We start from the raw sequence: 16,795 nt of genomic DNA, 5'->3' as shown, positions 1-16,795 counted from the left end.
TTTTTCATTCAAACGAAACGTCTCACACATTTGGCACATCCAGAGAGTGATACTTGTACCAATTTCTCTTTACTAAATAGCTCAGACTAAATGGAGAGTAGTGTCTAAACAGCACACTTTAAGTTTTGCCACAGATTCTGAGTTTGGTTGAGGTCTGAACTTTGACTGGGCCGCTCTAACGCGAGCTTTGATGTGAACCACTCCACAGTAGCCCTGGCTGTATGCTCAGGGTCACGGTCCTGCTGGAAGGGGAGCCTCGGTCTTGAGTCTCGCTGCCTCTAACAAGCTTCCACCAATGATTGCAATTATATTTCCCCCCAACCATGTTCCAGTCAACTCTGACAAACTCCCCTGTGCCTGCCACAGGAAAGGCATCCCCAAAGCATGATGCTGCCACCACCATGGTTTCACCGTGAGGTCTAGTGTTAAGGTGGATGTGTAGCAGAACAGTTCTGCCAAATAAGGGAAACAGATCAGAGTATGCTGTGGAAGGTGCTGGGTCAGAGGTCAGCGCTCCATCTGCTGTGCCAGGAGCTACCAGAGAACAGCAACATGGGGGAGCCGGAGGAGCCGGTTATAGTTTGTTGTCCCGAGGGACCATGGAAGCGAGACGCTGCCAGGAAGCAGAGGAAGAAGTCCAAATATATGGCCCGCTGTGTAACAAGACACCAGCAGCTCCCTCCTGCCCTTACAGGCTTTTCTCTATAGTGTATCCTATGAGCTGATCTCTCCTCATACGGTAACCATGCTTATCTGCTCCTACAGAAGCTCAGAACACTGATGTTAGCAGCAATAAATCAATTAATCGCACAATAAATTTTTAATCACGCGTAATTAAAAATAAACTTGATAATTTGCGGACGCATGTTTCCCTCTCTTCCCTCTGTGACTGGATAACAGAAGGTTTTCAGCACGGTGCATCAGTGTCAACTTCTTCGTTTCCTCAGAGTAGGAGGAGTTAAATCTCGTCAGGTAGGCACATGCTCAAGAAGTTTAGCATGGAGCCTCGTGAAGGGAGGACCAGAGAAATGAACGAATGGTTTGAACAGAAAATGGAATTGGTGTCAAAGGCGAAGCACGACCGCTGCAGTGGTGGGAGTTTTATGACGGTGGCTAACTGCTTAATCTGTCTGAGCCATTATGATGAGAGGATATAGCTTCGTTATTGTGCCATAATCATATTAGATGAAAAAGGTCTCCAAGTGACAATATGATGGTCTCTCTATAATTCTTAGGAACATTTATCGTCCAGCAAAATTAGTTATCATGACAGGCCTAGATGTTAGGCGAGCTTTTGGGGTGAGACATTGGGGGGGGAAGAAGAACAACAGAGGAGGAGGTGGGCACACTAGCCAACAGGACTTCTTTTTAGACAGAAGTCTTTTTGGGAAAAATACTTTTCAGAAGATTAGGCTAGATAAATATTTCCTTTTTTTAAAACCTTTTTATAATCCAATGTGGTCCCCATTTTGTTGCTTTTTGCTTTGTTGTAAAAGAAATCTATTTCCTTTTACTTCAATCAATGTTCGCTTCTGGAGGTTTTGTTTTTATTTTGCAAGTGTCCTTCATTTAAAAACATTTCCAGTTCCTGGCTGGGAAAATAGAATAAAGGCCTGTGCTGAGGTTTTAAAGCAATTAGTTTAACTCCCTCTTGAAGTCACACCAAAGCTCCCAGGAAGGAAAGGTGGGGAAGTCCCTTTGTCAAGGACATCAGAGTAAAAGGGGAGACAGACTGGGAACTTTGGGAAATGTTGTCCTCCTGAATAAAATAATAAAAAAGAAAGGCCTTCCTGCAAGAGTGATGGTGATTCTGACTCCGTTCCTACAAGGTTTCACTCTTATCACTTATCTCTAGATTATTTCCACAGGTCTAAGTCACCCACCCTAGCAAACCTATATGGGATCTGTGGAGTTGGATCAGTGGGGGTCAATCTGCTGGGCCTTTCAGAATCAGCCCACCAACCATTAGAGCTCACTGATTAAATGTGGCAGCGAGGAGCAGTTGGGTGTCAGATATGGTCTAAGACAGTAAGGCTGATTTAACACTATACACACTATTAGGTGACTAATAAAGTAGGGCTGTAAATCACCAGCTTTATTGCAATACGATGTTATAGGGATTTCTTTGGAGGAAGTTGCAATGTTTGCTGATATCACCATTTGTTACCGTACTTTTTTTTTTTTAAGTACCGACCCAATCGGTTGGTAGCTTTTCACGTAAAATCAAATGGTGCAACTAGTTAGTAGCTGAGGGCATCATTGCGACACTGAAGGAGTGGAAGAGTGGGCGGTTTTCCATGATGTACATGAACACAGCATTGTGCACACAGCAGCGTGACTTTTGAGAGTTGACTTTTGTAAATCACCACATGTGAAATAAAACCTCTAAGTGAATCATATGGTAGCCAAAAGACTTTATATTCGTTTGAACAAAGACTCACTGATGATGGTTTCACAGTCCCACTTCTCCTGAGAAGCCTCTATGACAACCGTCTCCATCTCTTCTTCCTCCTCATCTTCCTCCTCCTCCTTTACAACAGTAAGTTCTTTGGGACCCAAATCTTCAGGCCTCAGGGAGCTGATCCAAGGACAAAATAAACTCTCACAAACTGTTTGGTATCAGGAATGAACAATGAAGGGTTAGAAAAGAATCTCACTCTTTCTCTTTTTGTTTGAAGTAGTCCTTGATGACTTCCTCCAGGCGGGCGCTGTCAGGGTTAATGAAGCCCTCCAGCTCGGCGTTGTCCAGAGCTCCGATCTCGTCATCATCAAACTGTTCATAAAACTGAAACAACACCACCGCATCACAAACGTATCCCATCAGCGAGGATGACTCTTTAACATTGGATGAAGTTTCCTGATTAAAAAAAGCTGAAATCTGCAAAACATGTTTGAATCAATGAAAAAAAGATCCAACCAGTGGCGCCCTCTACTGAAAGTGGGTGTTTTATCTTTCATGTTTGTGCCACTGGGAAGCTTTAGACAAAGATGTTGAGGCTAACCCAGGTAGAAACGCTGACAAAACCTGTCCTGATGCGCTGCAATAATCCAGGTTGAAACAAAATTTCTGAATGAAACGGAGTAGGTCCTCCAGACGGCTTCTTCTTTGTTGAAGAGTTCCATTTCTTCTCCAAAATACTTCTTCAGAAGTTACAGGTAAACTCGGCCTTATAAGCAGTATGTTTGCTTAGTGGATCAACAAGTTTAACTGTGACAATAAACACTGGTTGCTCACGAGCAAAAGAGGAGCAGGACAAGGCTGTTGATCGTATTTTGTACCTATGTGAGGCCACTCCCAGTCAGCATTAGAGGATGACACAGGAGTGGATTTTCCCTCCTGTCCCGTCCCACTCCCACAAAAAAATAAAAAACATAAATAAAAAGATTATCATGTCCTGTCCCAATCTTGGGTCAGATTAAATAAAGTCCACTCCCATTCAGAATGACTCCTGCGCCACTCCCATTCTTATTGTCTTCGTTAAGTCTTCTGGCAATACACTGATTGTGTTTTTAGCTGTAGTAAAAGCCAGTTAAAGTAAAAGGAATAATAAAAAAAACAAGGTAACAAACAAGGAAACAGACCATGCCTATCTTAGTTGAATAAACAAAATGTACAATGTTGCCTTTTACTAATTCATTAATTGCTTCATTTGAACAATGAAATTACTTTTATGTTTCAAATTGCTGAAAATAAAGAAAAATGCACCTAGCCAGAGATCTATACTCAATTAACAAAAAGTGCATAATGGCATTTCCTTCACAATTTAGATAATGTACCTCAATGGTTCAAAAACTAGATTTTGTAAAAGAAAATGTTGACTATGACACAAGCATATTAGTATTTCTCAATTTGCAAGAAAATATCCAGAAACTAATTAGGATTTACAATCTGTATCCAAGTATGTGTTTAATGTTCGATGAATGTTTTGGTTCTGAGTCCAGGAAACACGTTTTAGAAGCAGGGAGGGCAGCGTTGCCAGATAGAGTCAAACAAGCAACCAGCTCCATGAAAATAAAAATAAAAAGCGCAACAGGCAACCTACCACACAGAAGTAGTATGCATAGATGCATCACTCCTACACACAATGTGTAAATAAATACCCGCTTTCATGCCAAAATACTTCTTTTGGCTCTTAAACAAAGATAGACATGGTATTACGTATTAAATGTATAAATTAATACATTTTATATTTTAATGAAGATGCAAGTTTTATTGTTCTTTTTTTACTCTTTCACACACATCTAATCCTGAGCTTTCTGTACACACCAACAACAATTTCTTCATATTTTTTTGCGTGCTGTTTATATCCATGTCTACTTTCAGTAATTATCACTGGTTATTGCAGCCGTAAAATGCAGAAAATACGGCCAACATTGCTCCCTCTGCCTCTACTCCCGGTGGCTCCTATGTCCGCCTAGAGTAGAAAAGACCCATCCAATATGGCGGTGATGCAGGATGCGCTCCAGAACTTAATGAGATGTGTGGTATATTTTGTCTATAGGTAAGAGTGTGTACTACTCAAAATCTCTATAGTACGGCAGCGCAAGCGGGCCTCTTTAGAACACGTTTATCGCAACTTATTTTAGAGCCCAAATAAGCAACTAACTTTCAGAAACAAGCCCAAAAAACAAAAAAAAAAAAAAAAAACAAAAACCCAAATGCAAGAGGACAGTTAGAAACTGACACGTACCGCAAACCTACCCACACAGAACAGTACTCGCCAGCTAATCTACAAGTAATGCTCCATAGATTAAAACATCTCCAAACTTCTTTGAAAAGCGATGAGATCAAAATCTGACAGATGAACTACTAACTTTAAGTGATCAGCATCAACCACCAGCTAGATCAAAATTCTTATCCAGCTACTTGGTCCTTGAAACATAAAAACAAAGCACAACAGTTATTTAAAAAGGAGCAATAAGTAAGACATTTACCATAAAATCAACTTAAATCATTCTCATTTCTCACCTGGGATGGAAGTAACATTCCCAATAAACAATCTGTCCTCTCCATCAATACTATCTTAGTCACGTTTTTCTCTTTTCAAACCTAGAGGTATGGTCCGGAACTACTTAAGTTTAGAGTGTAGCCATGTTTACTGCCTGGTTCCTCAGCCAGTCATGAGAGTTCCCAGGGTTCCCAAAACAGAGCGCAGAATTGATTTTGGTTTTTTGGCAAAAGAGCAGCAGCCTGCTGACATGGAGGCCAGTAAGAGAAGCGGACCAGAAATGGAACAAAGTACAACATCATATACCTATCCTGTGTTAGTGAAAATTCAAAAGGGTTTCACACTGTTTAAAAACGACATATTAGATTATAACTAGAGTGGCTCATGTTACTCTGAGCTACATTTATAGTTTTACTGCTATAGGCTTAGGCTGCTGGAGGACATCAGGATCTAATTTTCTCACTCTACAGAGTTCTACTGTTCTTCAATTATGCATTATGTGTTGTCATTTCTGCTTATAACTTTTTGTTCTCTCTCTTTTTCTTCATAGTAGGTACACCTGGTCTGACGTTCTGTTAACTGTGACATCATCCAGGGAAGACGGCTCACCCGCTATTACCATCTAATGTAGAACAGATTACTGGATCAATGTGTGTTTCTGTGCTTTTTTGTCTCTCTTGTTGTGTCTCTGCTCTGTCTTCTGTAACCCCAGTCGGTCGAGGCAGATGACCGTTCATACTGAGCCCGGTTCTGCCGGAGATTTTCTTCCCACTGTCGCTTCATGCTTGCTCAGTATGAGGGATTGCTGCAAAGCCATGGACAGTGCAGACGACTCTCCCTGTGGCTCTACGGTTCCCCAGGAGTGAATGCTGCTTGTCGGGACTTTGATGCAATCAACTGGTTTCCTTATATAGGACATTTTGACCAATCTGTATAATATGATTGAACTTGACTTTGTAAAGTGCCTTGAGATGACATGTTTCATGAACTGGCGCTATATAAATAAAATTGAACTGAATAGATTGTTGTGATTGGCAAACTGTTGAACAGATTTGAGAGCAAGGTGTCAGTATTAATGTAGCTCCTTTAACCACGTTAAAAGTCATTCTCATGTCTTCCATTGGCCAACGACAACTTTTTACAGAGAAACAGCTGCATGTGTTGTTGCCACAACAACATGTTAGCACTCCCCCTTCTGGCAGCAAGTAGAGGAAACAGTGACAACGGCAGATGAAAAACGTCACATTAAACCGTTATTAGATGCTACTTTCACAAACCGATGAGTCTTAGTGCCAGGACTTGAACACTTTAGGCCCCCAGAAGCAGATCACAGCCCTTCTGAACTTAAAGCCAGCATGGATTGAAGTGATTTTAAATGAAGGAGAATGGTTCTTGGTGCCAGGAAAGCTGGTATTTAAGAAAATCGTGATCTGGGGAGATTTCCATCATGGATGCACAGCCAACAAATCTACAAGAACAGTGCGACGCCGTGTTGTCAGTTCTGATCAAAATCTCTGAACAGTTTTTGACATCTTGTTGAACTGATGGCACAGAGAACCAAGGCAGTTCAGATGGCAAAAGACGCTCCAACCTGCCATTAGGAAGAGGTACCTTTATAATGTGGCCAGACCACACTTTCATTTTGTGTCCTAAAATGAGCTTATTTGTAGTAGGGTGTTGCAAATTATATGACAGGAAGCCCTAACCTTCTGTATTCAAGACAAAAGTAAAGATCATAACCTGCTGAGCTCAGGGTGTCTGCGGGTTTGTTAAAGGGAGCAAAATCTGACCTTTTCAAAGCGGTCGTCCAGCAGGCTCAGCTGCTCGTTCCTCCTCATCACAGAGGAAGTCAGCGAGTACTCTGTGAAGCGACTCTTTGTCTCCTCGTCCATGAACAGAAACTCTCGGCCGTGACCGTCCCCCTCCATGTGCTCGTCGCCTGAAAACCCCCCCTCCGAGTCAAAGTCGCCTTCCTCGTCCGTGTCCTCCCACTCGTCATCGTCGTCATCCAAGTGTCCTCTGTTGAAATCATACCAACAGGAAATTAGAAAAGAGAAAATACAATTAAATTTATTTGAGGAAAAACTCCCATTACAAAAGGGTAAATAAATAAATAAATAAATAAATAAATGATTTGTCCAGTGTTCCCACACGTTTTGAATTTCAAAACCCCAAACTTTTCCAGACTCAAATGTCCAGAATATTATAAAATGTCCAGGAAATAAACTAAATAATTAAGTATAAAATATTAACCTCCAACTGCTGCTAAAAGAACTCAGGAGAACTCAAATCCTGGCCTTGTAGAGTTGTACATAATGACTGCAATAGTCCACACTATCTGCCGACTCTTCAGACCACAGTGATTACTGGTGCCTTCATTCTGCTTATTCAGGTGTTTATTAAGAGCCGCAGATCCTCACCTGAAGGTAAAGTTGTCTAGAATGCAAAAATGTTGGGAAGTAAGACTTTTTTTTTTACTGATGTCACAAACTAAAGCACTGATGGGTAAATTGGCAAGTTGTGACATGGTGAATAAAGGATAAAGAATATGAATCAAATATAAATCAGTGTAAAACACTGTTTATTAAGGGTTATCACACTTCAGAAAACAGAACAGAAAAAGATCTAACAACCTTTAATCGGGTAGTTTTAATTAAGTCCACATTTCTGTGTTCAAGTTTCTTTTTTGGTGTAAAGTAATATTCTAATCTTAAATGTGATGTTTTTTAATCAGCTGTATGCAGAAAACCACCAGAATTAACAAAAATAAGGCTTGAAACAATCAGACTGTGAGTAATAAATTTAAGCGCTTCACTTAGTGATGAAGTTACTAAAAGAAATTAACTCTTCAATAATGTTCTAATTCACCGAGATACACCTGTACATAACCAGACCTGGAAACTGATGAAAACTGATGAAAACTGATGAAAGCTAATTCAGCGTTTTTTTTGGCCTTTTCAGGACTGAGCAGGAACTCTGCTTCTCTCTGTTTAGGACTTTTATTGAAATGCTACAAACTTAAAAAGGAAAACCATAGAGATAATCACAACTTCAAATATGATCTTCACTAAAATTAATATTGTTTTATCTCAACTTAAAGAATAACAATCAGATGTCTTTATTCTGCACGTTGTCACCAATCCAGACCTGAAGCACCCCTCTAATCATGGGAGCAGCTCTAGCTTTTCTATTTCCCGTCTTACTCTGTCTCCAAAGCTCCAGCTGCACAGTTGGCTTTGAGGATGAAATCATCCTCCAGCATGTTGTCGGGGTCGTCATAGTCAAAGTCTTCATCTAAAGCAGCTACAATATCAGGATCCATGTCCAGTCGGGGTCCTGAAAGAATACACACCATACAGTCAAGAATAGAAACATGAATGGATTAGGCTCATTGCATCTATGTATGAAAACAAGGCATCCAAATGATCATAAAACACAAACACAGAAATAATAAAGACAATGTGCTTGTTAAACAGTGTCTAACAGCATTATGTGCAGTTTCTCTATGTTTAAAGAATTATTTCTGATACAATCTAAAGTCTGCTGTTGGATTATTCATATAAAACTGAATTACCTGAAACAGGAGCAGCTTTGTTCAGAAGTCCAACATCTTCTTCAAACTCTGAGGCAAACACTGAAGACGGCAGGTGGATTGTAGCTTCCTGGTGGTCACACCAATCAGAGATCACAGCTTAAATTAATGTTTCTTTAAGTGAGATCACATAACTTTACCAACAGCAGCAACAGCCAACCCAACACGAGGAACATCCATGGAGAAACAACAGCAGCATTTCTGAGGTACTGAAGGACTTTAATCTCACACTTGCTAATAAACTTACAGAATCAAGTAGCATGTTCAACCAATCTTTTAACCTAATAGAACGATTTTGTTCACTGCTTCAACCTTTGACTTTGTAGAATAAATCCACTTATGCTGCCACATTTACTTTGGGATCAGTGATTTGTTGTTTAAAACTCTATCTTTCACTTCATGATACAATATGGGTGTGAATCTTCAGGCTGAGAGAGAACAAGGATCCCAACAGACAGAACGGCTGAATGAAAAAGTTTCTATGTTTCATCCCTTTGAGCTTTCAATCTCTGGTATAAACATTCTGGATCTGGAAATGTCTTTTGGAAATCTTAGTAAAGGTAAGGATCTATATGTTCTCTAGGGAACATAAATGGAGATGCTAATTGCTTACATAACACACTAAACACCTTAAAACGTAAACTCACAAATAATCTGTCTTTGTTTTAAAACAGTAAATCTTTATTTTCCAGCGACTACTCTCACTCACACCATGTGACGTCACCTCTCCTAATATAAATGATCACTGGTCCATCCCAGCTGGAAGGGTGGAAAAAGAACATCTTCAAAGCTCGTATTCTTATAGCCTTGTGCTTAAACTAAAATCGCTGTCTCCAGTTCAAAGATTTAGAAAAGCTGAAGGTTGGAAATCAGTCACAAAATCTGTGATCAGTGTATCTTCAGAGAAAATAACTTCAGATGTAAGAAAGAAAAAATTATACAAACTCACAGGAGTGTGCTCGCTCACGGTTTCCACCTTGTTTTCCTCTTCTTCGTCTCTGAAATCAGAGGATCCTCCGTCAAAGAACGAGGGTGCGGTCACCACCAGCTCCGAGGGGCCTGACGCCTCCTTCAGGTGCTGCAGGTAGTCGTAATTATCGTCGAAGAAAACACCAAATTTTCTCTGCTCTTCAAGCCTCTTCTCTGCATCCACCTGGGACACACAGGAAACCCAGTTGTTACTTAGCTGTTACTTCACCAGTGACATTTCTGGACTCTGGATGTGACGGGCTAACTGGTACGTTTCAGATACAGAAGCAATAACGATACTATTGTTATATGGATTTTTTGTGAAAAGACCAAACGTCTTTCTCTGAGTCCTGGTGGTGAAGAAAGTTGTCTTTAGCCAATTTGGAGAGGTAGATCAAACACATTAACCTAATTTTAAGTCTGTTTTTTATGGTGATAAATATTTTGATTCAGAAAATACAAGTTGCAGGAAATTCTGCTGCAAAGCTCTTTTTATGTCATGTGAAAGAAAGTTTATATGCAGGTAGGCAATAAAGAAAATAATGATCACTGAAAAGACTAAAAATATGTAACTAGATACAAATGCAAAAGAAACAGTAATATCTTTTAGCCTCAAGTCAGTTTGAAGCATCAATTTGGGGTTTAATGAGTTAGCAGTACTCAAAGCTATAGTTGGTAATCCTGTTCAGATACATTGTTATACTGGGTAAAATGGTCCTTCCACCCTGAAAGCAGTCAATACATGATATATATAGGAGGTTAAATAAATAAATAAAGAATATCAACCTCCGTGGGAGCTGCAGGTCTGTAAAAACTCAGACCAATCCCTGCTGTTCAGTCTGAATGGAGGGGATTGGTCAGAGCTTCGGCTCTGCTCTCACACTTCAAGTTGCGGGTGCATCACCCCCATGCCAATCATTCTGACACTCACATAACGCCACTGTTTCTGCATGTTCCTTGTTAGTTTCCACTTGCTGGCTGCGCATGCGCACTTCTAGTGTTTATGTATCCGGTTATGTATCCTTAATATTAATTAATATGTAAACAAACCCGCTCTGGTTGACTCATTAATCCCTAAAGATCGATTCATATAACCAAAGATCGATTTTTAAAGAATGCATTTTCCACTGACCCTATACTCTACGCCGAGATTTTTAATAAATGCACCAGGTTAGTCTCCAAATAGCAGCTGTAGATATCTCAGGCGTCCTCTGTTTTCTACCCTGGATCTGTTTGGGTTTTCTGTCCCTCAGCATGTTTGTCTCAACATTCAGGAAGAGAGTTTGGTCCTTACAGCCGCCATTAACTACCACTAGTTATTGATTTGCTGTTTAATGTGAATATGATAGTAGGATCAATATGTTGCATAACTACACATTTGTGTAATTCAGGTAACAGCTAAAAAAATGGCTTTAATACCATCAACCCAATTTCAGATCGGATCTAAAAGAATCGATTCTAAATCTTGAGAATTTGAATCAAACCGTTTCTTGAAATTTAAATCGATGCCCAGCCCTGTCATATGTCCTATGACTGTAGTGTGGAAGCGCTTATGCTGTGTGTGGTTCATGTACGGGTGTGAACACATGTACGGGACACCAGGCTGTGAATGGATACCTTTGCAGCCGGCAGGAGGACATGCTGAGGAGCTTTCTCATCTGCAGCCAGAGGGTCCCGCTGACTTCTGTGGACCAGGTGGAAGGTCACAGCTTTCTTCTTTTCGATGAAGGATTTCTTCTTTCGATGAGGCTGCATGGGAACACACAAAACAAAGAGAAAAACAGTCAATCCTGCAGTAATGCAACTATGGAAATTTCAGCTTTTAAAATGTTGAAGCTAAGCAAATAATTGTTGTCTGAGCTACACAACGTTCACATTTTGTTGCAGAAAATAAGTAAAGCTGGTTCCAATAAATCTGAAAAAGAGACTTCATATATAATTCTTAGAACATAACAGCAACAAGAACAATGTGCATAATAATCACATTATGATTATTATAGATTATTTAAGTGAAGTCGAAGACTGCTACGACACCAAAAGCAAAGAAACTGCTCTAAAAAGCAATTAAACACAACAGCTTCCTGTGCTTTAAAAAAAACAAGGAAACTTATTTGGAAACTTACTTGGCAAACGTCAACCCCAACACTATTTAGTAAATTAGATCTATTCTAATTATCTAGTTACAACTACGATCACAATGAGAATAGTTGCTGTTAGCTAATGCTATTTGCTTAGCTCGGAAATGTCCTCTTACCATTTTGTTCCAGATACTCTGCCGACTTTCTTCAGCGGGTAAATTTGATCAACACCAACAACGCCTGTAAACCACCTGCTGAACGATGTAAACCTTCCAAATCCAGAAGTTAGGGCACGCGTTTATGAACGCAGACGTCTTTCTAAGCTCGTGCTAGTGTTGGCTCTCAGTGGGAGGAACCAGGAACGCAACGGGTGATACTTGACGCTGATTGGCGGAGACTGTTCCAGGAGGCGGTGCCTGTCATCACAGCTGATCCCCCAGCAGTCCCCATCTTTACCACGCTGCTGCCTGTTCTTCCTCTGCTGGGGACTGCTGCCAAACAATTTGAGCGTTATCGCCATCAGCTGGTGTAAAGCGAGGACTGTTTTAAAGGGTTAGAGTTCTCTGTATTAAGCCTACATGCCGTGTGTTGGAGACGGTGCTGCTCTGCAGTGACAGAGAGTTAAAACTGCTTCAAACTGTCTTTCCCCTGATCTTGCTCTCTGTATTGACGTTCTCGTACTGAATTGACATCTTTCTCCAGTCTCACACAGTTAGAACCCGTTCTCCAGTCCATGATGCAGTTTATTTTTCCTAGTTTATTTACGTAGTTTCCTTAATATTCCGTATGCATCAAAATCCTCGTCATTTTATTTAATGAGTGTCCTGGTTCAGCTGATCATGAGGTGGAGCTGCTGCTTATTGACTGACAACATCTCTGACTGCAGCTCTGCCTTCTCTGTTAAAGAAAAGCGCAGGTGAAATAATATATATTTTTTTACTTTTTCCGGATCAGACCCAGTCAAACCGGGACATCGTTTCACTTCCGACCCTTCTTCTTCTTCAAAAAAGGAAAAAACAAAGAAAAAAAGCGTGTCATGGTAAATTAGTCGCGTTAGAGCATTAACTCTCTCAGTTTTAAATAAAACATAACAGTGATTCATGAGGAGATCCCTGGTTAGGCGCCGCGTTTATCAGCTAAATTACTGGAAGCGAGGGAATAAACACTGACAGGTGACATGGCCACATGTGGAAATAACTCATTAATTAACTGCAGGAGCAAATTGACACGCTTACCGAAGGAAGTCATTGTCAGCTGTTCTATCCGCTGAACTTTCTGACCTACTGGTTCACATAAATCCAAAGAAAACCTTTGACCACCGCTACTTTGATTGATACCATCTGTGGTCAGTTTGAGATTTTCTTTTAAAGTTAAAACGATGAAACGCTGATAAACCTCAGACTGGTAGATCTCCGTTATGCAAAGACCCGCCCTACTCTCTTTCTGATTGGCTAATGTCCAGGCTCTGCCATATATATATATATATATATATATATATATATATATATATATATATGTTTTTGTATATTGTTATTTATATATTTATAAATGTTGTTTATATATATTTATATAAATAAATAACATGCAAAATATTTAAGCACATGACTTTCTCAGTACTTGATAGTTTTAGTACATAACATAAAAGTATATGGCATTTGACATATTAAAAGTCTTAAGTAGTGTTGTGCCGATGCCATTTTTTGGCCCCGATACTGATACCCGATACCTGGCTGTGCAGTATTGGCCGATACCGATACCATCTGTTTGAAATTGATGTGTGTGTGTGTGTGTGTGTGTGTGTATATGAAGAACTGCATACTACTTAGGGTAGTAGAACTTTTTATTGCCTGGAATGGGTGACAATAGTTGAATAAACTTTTGGCTCTCAAAGGCCAAAATAGTGGCCTTTGTATAATAGTGCAACAGTAAGACAGTAAAATTACATTAATAATTGAATAATCTCTTTTAAACCCTGAGTTTTGGCTCTCAAATGGCAAAATAGTGCAACTTTCATGGACTTATATAACATGTATAATACTAGTCGGGAGAGAGAAGGCTGCGTTCAAGTGACATACAGACATCAAAATGGTATCGGTGCCCTGTTTGTTGGTACTCGCCGATACCGATACCGATACTACCATTTTAGTGCTGGATCGGGGCCTGGTCCCATACTGGTATCGGTATCGGTGCAACACTAGTCTTAAGCCCTCCCTGAACATGAGAAAATCCTCATTATTCGATGCTGTAGCGCACATATTCCCTACTTACTGGAGGAAAATAGGGAGTACCAATATGGCAGCTGGTGGCTTTAAAGCGACTGGTTCTAACAGTGGGCTGTTGGCAATCCAGTGTATAATAGAGATCAGTGGTTTGGGACGGACACTTAAAGTTACCGTGGAGCGGTTGGGCGTTTTTTTTTTTTTTTTATTATTCACAGTTCTGCTGCTCTGGGAATTTATGCTAGTTCAGAATATCCTACCGGAGCACTTCTACTTAACTAAACTATATATAACTACACTATATTGCCAAAAGTATTTGCTCACCTGCTTTAAGTCACATATGAGCTTAAGTAACATCCCATTCCTATTAGATTAGTGTGCCGTGTTACCATTCTATGAAAAAAAAAGAGCATGGTAGAATAAACGAGCAACATATTTTTTATTTGTAGTTAAACAGAGAAAACATTGAGATTGGTATGTTTCTCAATCTTGAATACATGTTTTGCAATTTGAAACATGAACTTGTGTTTTAACGATCCAACAAATGCCTCTTCTGATATCAAAGAAATACCATTAATCTTGGTCTATTCAGCTAAGAACACAAAAAATACATAGACTCATAAACTAATTGCATTGAAAAGGTTCTGATATACTGAATGATTATAGTTCGATCAGAGTTTGCAATGTGATTTTTGGTACAGTCATAGTATCTTATTTATGTTGAAGAGCAATAAGAGCTTGCTGCAAGAGCTTGCAGTAATAATAGAGGTTGATGATTGGGCACGGGGAGAGAGCTGCATAGAGGAGCACATGTTTTTTCTGACCGTGTTAAGATAAGTGAGGAAGTGGAAAGTTTATTGAGCATGAATGCTCAAGCTGTGGAATATTTAGTACACTTTTTTTGTTATCTTTTTTAATAAACGGAAAAACAAAGAGTTTACCTGAACACTGGATTTGTTGTTGGAAACACACGCCAAATGCTGCCTCTCTCAAGCCTTCTCTCTCCCACCAAAGGCTGCAGCAGCAGCATATGCACTGCCCTTTGCCGCATACACACAACACTGGTTATGGTAGAAAATGTCAAAAAAAATTCCTTAACCTGAGCAAATTTCAGTCAGTAGTCCTAGTAAGGCACACTAGTCTGTTGTGATGTCATTTGTGGGGACTATAGCAGCTGTAGTCTGATTTTACACAAAATGATGGGATACTAAATAGTGGGACTGGAACACTTGTTCCACGTAAGCAACCAAGCATAACATCTGAAATATAAAATTATCATCAGTGTACCTGTCGTCAAGGATTGTTCACAAAAAACTCCTCTGGAGGCACATGACAATCTGTAAATTCAAGCCAAGTGTTGACAAGAAACCCCAGTTCAGGCTCTCTGTGCTTTTGCTGTTCCCCCTCCTCCAGGAGTGAAGACACAGTTCTGGAAATTGTTGAACACCATGATTCATAATGAAGTTTATGCTAGTAAAATTTACTAGACAGTGAAGTCTGATGAACTCACCATAGAATATGAACAGCATCTTTATAACAGACTTGGATATGATGATTCAAGACATGAGTACATTCGTCAAAAGATGAGAGAACTTGAAAGACTTTTGATACGTTCAAGCAAAAGAAACCTTAATGAAGATGATTGAAGAACACATAAAACCTGCACTTTTTATGCTGGTTGTGGAATCTGTGAAAACCCTAGCAGGTTTTGCTGTTGAAACCAACTCCTACAAGTGCCCTAGTCTGGTAAATGTAACAATTCTGTCCCAACATGCTGCTACCATGAGTGGCTTAATACTTGAATTTAATATACCTTGAGTTGTTCACTCAATATGTTTTTATCTATTCAAAAGTGTAGATTTAATTGTGCAGTGAACTATGGTGGCTGTTGAAGCATTTTAAACCTGAAACTGTGCTAATAGTTCCAAAAATGTAAGAAAAACTAATTAGTGTGTGCGTATTACCCCACCCACTACTAAATACATGACAAGTCCCCAAAAGGCAGGCTGTTATCAAATTGGAAAGTCTACTTTGTGTTATTAGAAATTCTAAGTGACCTTTTTGTTCACTGCCCTTGTAGCATGCTACTTGATTGGTTCCAAAAAAGCATATCTCGTGTTGAGAGAGAGAGAGAGAGAGAGAGAGAGAGAGAGAGAGAGAGAGAGAGAGAGAGAGAGAGAGAGAGAGAGAGAGAGAGAGATGCCATCAGCTGCCATGAAGAACAACCTTTTGAACCACACAGTCTTTATAGACAAAACTTCCCAGTTTTCTGTGTAGTGAATCCAGTGTTGCTTTTTATCACACAAGTGAACATAAATACATTTTACTTAATATTTTATTTATTATAATAGCCTTTTCAAATCCAAATTTAACGGATATCCTTAGAGGCCTCTAAGAAGCCATTTGTTTCATTTCACTGCGTTCAGTTTCTTTAAAGAAGCTGACAGATCTGGCTCTTGTTTGAAGGCTATTGAAACAAGTAACAAAAAAGTAGTAGGAACCATTCACAGATCACCCCTGTCAGATTGATTTCAACCAAAAAGTTTGTTTCTAGTAGGACACGAGACAGGCATCTCTTAGAAGATAAAACAATGCAATAATTTTGAAAAGAAAATAGATAAATTTCACTCTACTGTAAAGTTGTAATCTTGCCTCCAGCCACAAGAGATGTGTTAGTAAAAAATGAACGAACATCTTAAATCTAAATCTGACAGGGGTGTGAATAATCTGGGTTTAACCAGAGATAGGTCTGCAGCTCTTCAGAGTCAACTGGAAGCTATTTCCAGTTGTCAGACTGGAAATAGCTGATATTTATAATTATATATGAGATATATATTATTTATCTTGTTGTCTGTGTAACTGTATAACTGTCTGTATAATTTATAGCCAGTTTCACTGAGGTTTTGTTGGAACGTCAAGAACTGAACAAGCAGCTAATTGTCATGCTAAATGAAAGATCAAGTCACAATAACTATTTGATAAAAAAAA

The 16,795-nt window shown here is 39.5% G+C and overlaps 1 protein-coding gene across 1 annotated transcript; it reads right to left on the bottom strand.

Moving 5' to 3' along the window:
* Window positions 1-2,400: 2,400 nt before the first annotated feature.
* On the bottom strand, window positions 2,401-11,962 carry LOC118563086 (protein LTV1 homolog). The gene is made up of 8 exons (XM_036136744.1): window positions 11,765-11,962; window positions 11,128-11,259; window positions 9,491-9,694; window positions 8,524-8,611; window positions 8,153-8,285; window positions 6,740-6,968; window positions 2,658-2,785; window positions 2,401-2,578 (listed from the first exon to the last, which is right to left on the bottom strand). Exons 1-8 carry the CDS (start codon window positions 11,765-11,767, stop codon window positions 2,416-2,418), a joined length of 1,080 nt encoding a protein of 359 aa, XP_035992637.1. The 5' UTR covers window positions 11,768-11,962; the 3' UTR covers window positions 2,401-2,415.
* Window positions 11,963-16,795: the final 4,833 nt, after the last annotated feature.

Source organism: Fundulus heteroclitus, chromosome 5 (genome assembly GCF_011125445.2).
Source record: "Fundulus heteroclitus isolate FHET01 chromosome 5, MU-UCD_Fhet_4.1, whole genome shotgun sequence".
Taxonomy (NCBI): Eukaryota; Metazoa; Chordata; class Actinopteri; order Cyprinodontiformes; family Fundulidae; genus Fundulus; species Fundulus heteroclitus.
This window is presented reverse-complemented; position numbering and strand designations above follow the sequence as displayed.